The sequence below is a fragment of the Astatotilapia calliptera genome, chromosome 15 (genome assembly GCF_900246225.1).
Source record: "Astatotilapia calliptera chromosome 15, fAstCal1.2, whole genome shotgun sequence".
NCBI classification, from domain to species: Eukaryota; Metazoa; Chordata; class Actinopteri; order Cichliformes; family Cichlidae; genus Astatotilapia; species Astatotilapia calliptera.
Window position 1 is genome coordinate 8,919,894 of NC_039316.1, and position 5,697 is coordinate 8,925,590.

The window sequence follows — 5,697 nt, forward strand, 5'->3', positions numbered from 1 at the left end:
TAATTGATAATTCTCATAACCAACAGAACAACTAATAAAAGAGTAAGTAGTTTAACATCAATCCATCCGTCCATCCATTCCCTTCCGCTTATCATGGTCGCAGGGGAGTAATTCAAAGACAATATATTCACCCTGGGTTAAAACTTTTAAACTTTAGCAAACATTTCCATTCCACCCACTGTGAGTATACTCATGCAACATTTTACTTGTAAAAACAGTTTTATTTGTGTTTTATGTTTTCAGTAGCAGTAAAACTGGGCAAAAGGTGGTAAAGATATACAAATTATCTAGGAGTACAAAAATTTTAAGTTTTACATATAAAAAACAAAATTAAATGCAAACTTGTAGCAATAGTGAGTTCACATTCACAATCAATAATCACATATTGATGACTATCATTATCAACAGGTAACCTCTACTTTTGGCAACCAACAAGTGGAGGCTTGTACTAAACAGTCAGTCAGGCATTTGGAGAAGTGAAAGGTGTGTCTGCACCAGCTAACTACTTTGTGCCCACTCACATGAACTTATAACGTATATTGTTTGTTTCTTTCTCTGTAAGAAGACAATGAGTGAAACTGAATAGGTGGCAATACGTTTAACATACTGCGTCAAGCACAGTCTTTCCATTGCTTTCCCCCAGCTCATGTTCAGCCACTGAGCTTCAAAGAATAAAAAAAAACTTGGCTAAAAGACAAAAAGAGAGAGAAAGCAATGAAGAGACAAAGCAGACGGAGCTTGGGAGAGAGATACAACAACAACGGGTCACTGGACATAAGCCGATCAGATTATTAAGCACATTCCCCTAACAGATCTAAGGGAAAGTTTGCGAGGAAAATAACCACTTCCTCAAATGTTTTTTCATACATCTGTTAAATATAAGCAGATCTTCCATACGTAAATTTTTTTGTATCAGTTGCTGTGGTTTGCATTTGAGTGTCTGTGGGGTGGCAGATATTACACTTGTTGTGGTGACCTAAATTTATTTACACACATACATGCAAATTTTTTTTTGTATGTGGACAAGGGAACAAATCCTCATGATCTAAATCATTCAAATTTATATATTAAAGCTATCTTTTAACATTAGGATAAGTTATGGTCAGAGTTTGGCAGGCAGTAGTTATGGGTAAACTCAGAGTAAGTCTCCAGGTTGTGTGTGGGTGTGTGTGTCTTCATGTGTGTTGGTGTGATGGAATGTATACCTTTCACCCCGAGAGAAATGGGAGTGCACATTATTGGATTATAAACTTAAAAGGCAGGTTGTACAAATTCTGATTTAGGGATGCTTTCATGTTTGAGGTGGCCTAAAGGTATTCGCAGAGGAGCAGAATTTATGAGCATCAGTGTGAGACTCCTTTTAATGTTCCTGGGAAGAATCAAAAGGCCATGAGCTGTGAGCCTTTTATCTTAAAATAATAGTACCACTCTTTACAAATAGTACATTTTATAAGTGATCGTATAAAATAATTGCATGTTAATGAATAATAAATAAACACACAAATGTTTTGTAGATGAATTATGTAACATTGATGACAACTCATCAAAAAGCTACAGCTAGAATTGCTGCAGCATTGTTAGACGTTGAGTTATCATTAGCAGGAAGTATGTCATGTTGACAAATTTTGTACATTTTCAAAAGCTTTAAATTATAGTCGCATAAAAATACAGTATAGCTTTTATAAACAATGTAAGTCTATATGACTGTGGGCCATTTACTTTAAAAAGGCTCACAACCAAAATCACTGAACTTAAAAGTATTTTATTTTTATGAAAAAAGAAAATAATCCCAAACTAGTTCATACTAGTATGTTTTTGCTTCATATCACAGCACTTCACTGAATTCTTTTGAATTACTGCTTGCCTTCTTGTATGCATGTTTGACCATATTTAATACAGAAATGTTTTTTTATAGAGTCTGAATAGAACGCAAAAGTATTATATTAAATAAGCCAGTAATCCTAAAAATGTTGAAGCTGAATAATGTAAATACTTTTTGTTTTTGTATCGCTTTTATGACATTGTATTTTATCTGTTTCCAGTGTAACTGAGATCATAGATGGTCCTGTGCAAGTAAAAAAAAATTAGAAAAAAATAAGAAATCACCCAGTCATCATTTGCTCTCAGAAAAGTCATCAGTAAAGGACACACACACACACACACACACACACACACACACACACACACACACACACACACACACACACACACACACACATGAAGCATACACAATACATATCCTAAGATTTAGGTACAGTTGGAAAAGTAGGGTATCATTCAGTGTTTTCTAAGGCCAAAAACAAGAAACTACTTCCATCTTTGTCCTCAAAATATAACTTTTATGTAACATCACTTGGTAAAAAGAAAAAGCGCAATCAGTGAAGATCTCGTAACTTTTTTCCAGTGTCACTAGCATTTTTACAGCTGTACAGCCACTTGATAATCCGTGCGTTGCGCTCAATAACTGAGGTCTCTTGACGTATCTTCTCGTGCAGCTTTTCCTCCATGAGCGCATCGCTGTCACTACTGTTCCTGGAAAAGCCATCATCTGACGTGGAAACACTGACACTCCGAACCATTATTGCAATTTCATCTGAGCGAGCCGAGAAGTTGTCCTTCCCCAAAGACTCAATGACCTCACCGTCCAGCCCGCAGTACTTGAAAAAAACATCAAAGTCTGCAAAGTTTTTGGAATACCTGGAGCTGATATCAGAGTGAGAACGACTGACTCCTTTGCCAGACCTCCTTTCAACCTCAGGAACTGTCAGGAGACCACTAGATGCATTTACAACTCCAGCCTTAGGTTTTGTACCAGAGTCACTGTTCTTGATTCTGCACTCTTCTGTCACTCCATTGCTCTCCGGTTTAGAGATAACTACATGTGGATTCCATTCCTTTGCTGTTTCCTTAGGCGTGGTGATTTTCCCCCCGTTGCCCTGAGACTCACATTCCTTATCTGTCCCCTCGGATAATGGGGCATTTTTATTCACAGGGTTGAGCAACAACTTACGGGTTATATGGTGTTTCCGTTCATTTGCTGGCCCTCTCAATAACTCACATTTCTGTCTGTAAATTAGAAGAGAGTCTGGTCGTTTTTTGGCGCTGGAGCGATGTGCCTGCACTGGTGAAGAGATTTGCACAGTGAGTGTATTCCCTGTCAAGTGACTCCCTGTAGGAAGATTCCCATCCCGGTGTGAGCTTCGGTTAGAGGACCCAGTGCTACTCACAGAGGCCGATCCAAGGCTAATCACTGGCTCCTGAGTTGAGTTAACCACCTGTTGGCTTTTGACGTATTTTGGTTTACTTGCGGCGAGCCTCTCCACGGCACTCATGCGTCCTTTTGTCTCACTCTCTAAATCCATTTGTTTACGAAGGTATTCAGGACCTTTCCCCAGGATTTTTGTGGTATCATTAGTTGTCTCCATTGTGGTTTTGACGGGCACTGAAGTCTCGTTGTAGATTTTCAGTGTACAGTTTCCCCAGAGCTACAGGTAAAGGATTCCATTCAAGCCCGATCTTTGCCTGAGCACGTATTGTGACGGGGGACCTTACCTTGCCTGTTTAAACACACACCGTATTACCCCACCCATCCTGCGCAAGGGTAGTTTTAGCCAGACACAAGCCTGTTCAAAGTACACCTGATACCATCGCAAGTGAGAACGATGAAAGGTGACACTTCTGCAGAGTGTGTTTCCCAGTCCTTCAGGTGAAAATGTGGATCTTTAGCCTTGTTGCACAAGACAGGATGTTTCATACTGTCAACATTCAGGAAAACTGGCTTCTGAATCATTAACAGTTTATAGTTTTTAATGACTTTAAATCTGAGTCATCATATGGGCTTGGTGCTCATTATAGTGAAAAAGTTGTGCAATAAGTGTTTACCCTCAACTAGTCATCCTTAAATTCTGGAGAATGTGTATGAAATATAACAGTTGGATTGTTGGAGGTAGGTATGAAACAGTGATGCTTTTTTAAAGCATGGTGGCACTAATCCATAAACATAAAAAAATAGTTTGTTGAATGTAAGTTTCAATTTAGAACTTTTTATACTTCGGGGGAAAAAAACTCCATTTCTCCACTGTGTTCAGTGTGGTGACTGTGACTGTGCAATTTGACGAGTGTTGACAAAAAAGAAATTGTGAACAAACTGGTTTCTTTCCTCAGGCTTGAAAAGTGTCTGTTTGCATACGAAGAAATGAACTTTAACACAAAATTCAGGTCTATTTGAAACAGAAGTTGATGTTCTTGCTCTCTCTGCAAGTTTGAGGGCTGTGGTGAAACCAGATGCTGTCTACATATCTGAGAAGATGACCTTGCGTGGGAGATCACCTAAATATAAATGAGGTATTTGAATGACTGATTGATTCCCAAAGTTGATAAAATTATAAACATCCTGTCTCAGAGTGGTGATAAAAACTAGTTCGTGCATTTATTACTTGTAGATTGGACTATTTTGATTCTTTATTATGTGACGGTTCTAAAAATTCCCCATAAAGCCTTAAGTTGAACTAAAACACGGCAGTGAAAGTACTGCCTGGGACAAGAAAGAGAGATCATGTTTCTAACATATTATCTTCTCTTCACTGGCTACCTGCTAGACCCAGAATTTACTTTCCAATTCTTCTCCTCACATACAAGGTCTTGAATAATCAGGCCTCATCATATGTCAGAGACCTCATAGTACCATATTATCCAAACAGTGCACCTCACTCTCAGACTGCTGGTTCCCAGTAGTAAGTATAATGGGAGGGAGAGATTTCAGCTGTCAGACCCCTGTGGAACCAGCTTCCAGACAGACGACCTGTCTCCATTGAGGATTTGACTTTAAACTTTACTTCCAGATAAAGCTTATAGTGTGAGCTAGATCAGGTGATCCTCTGCAATAGGCTCAGGTTGCTGGGGGACTTCCCATGATGCACTGGACTTCTCCACTAACCTCTCTTTACTTACCAGGTGTTTATATACAACTACTATATTCAATTTTGCCTTCTCTCCCATCATTTGTGTCTTGTCTTGCTTTATGGTCTTCTTTATCTATTCTTGAAGAAGGTACAATTAGCAGAAAAAATTATAGATTTTTGGGTGTATATTGGTCTTCATGCAGTTTGTTTTTTTATGTTCCCATTCACTTCTCTCCTGTTGTTCCAAACCCACCATTCCCACCTGCCCTGCTTTCCTTTCAGCTTCTTTGCTCACCTGCATCCACTTCACCAACTGGTCCCCTTAGTCATTACGGCACACGTTCACGGCTGATTTCCACCCCCCTCGGTTGTCTTCCTGTATTAGTCTGTTTTTTCTCTGCCTGCTTTTGAACCCTGCCTGAATCTTTGCCTTCTTTGAAGGTAATGTTTTGATATTGGTTCAAGTAAACTTTGATCTTATTTTTACACACCTGCTTTATGTCATGATTTTGGGTTTCTGACACTATATATCTCTGTGTTATGTGCCAGAACTTTTCATCCATGCATTAATGTAGCCAAAAATAAATCACGGAATGTCCACTGAAACATAAGTATTTAAGCAATCATCGAGGCCAGTGTAAAATAGCCAAAATAAAATACATATACATAACAAAGTCATTTAAAAATCAGATTTTTCATTTATGGTGAATCTACACAGCAATTTTGGAAACAGACCTCTTTGCAGGAGTGGAGAAATCAGCAAACCTCTGCTCAGCACTGCAGATTCACACACTTT

General features: G+C 38.7%; 1 protein-coding gene across 1 annotated transcript; it reads right to left on the bottom strand.

The window, feature by feature from the left end:
- Positions 1–200: 200 nt before the first annotated feature.
- fam110c (family with sequence similarity 110 member C) lies at positions 201–3,579 on the bottom strand. Its single transcript, XM_026142436.1, has one exon. The coding sequence runs from the start codon at positions 3,423–3,425 to the stop codon at positions 2,376–2,378; it is 1,050 nt and encodes a 349-aa protein (XP_025998221.1). The 5' UTR covers positions 3,426–3,579; the 3' UTR covers positions 201–2,375.
- Between the last annotated feature and the right edge of the window lie 2,118 nt (positions 3,580–5,697).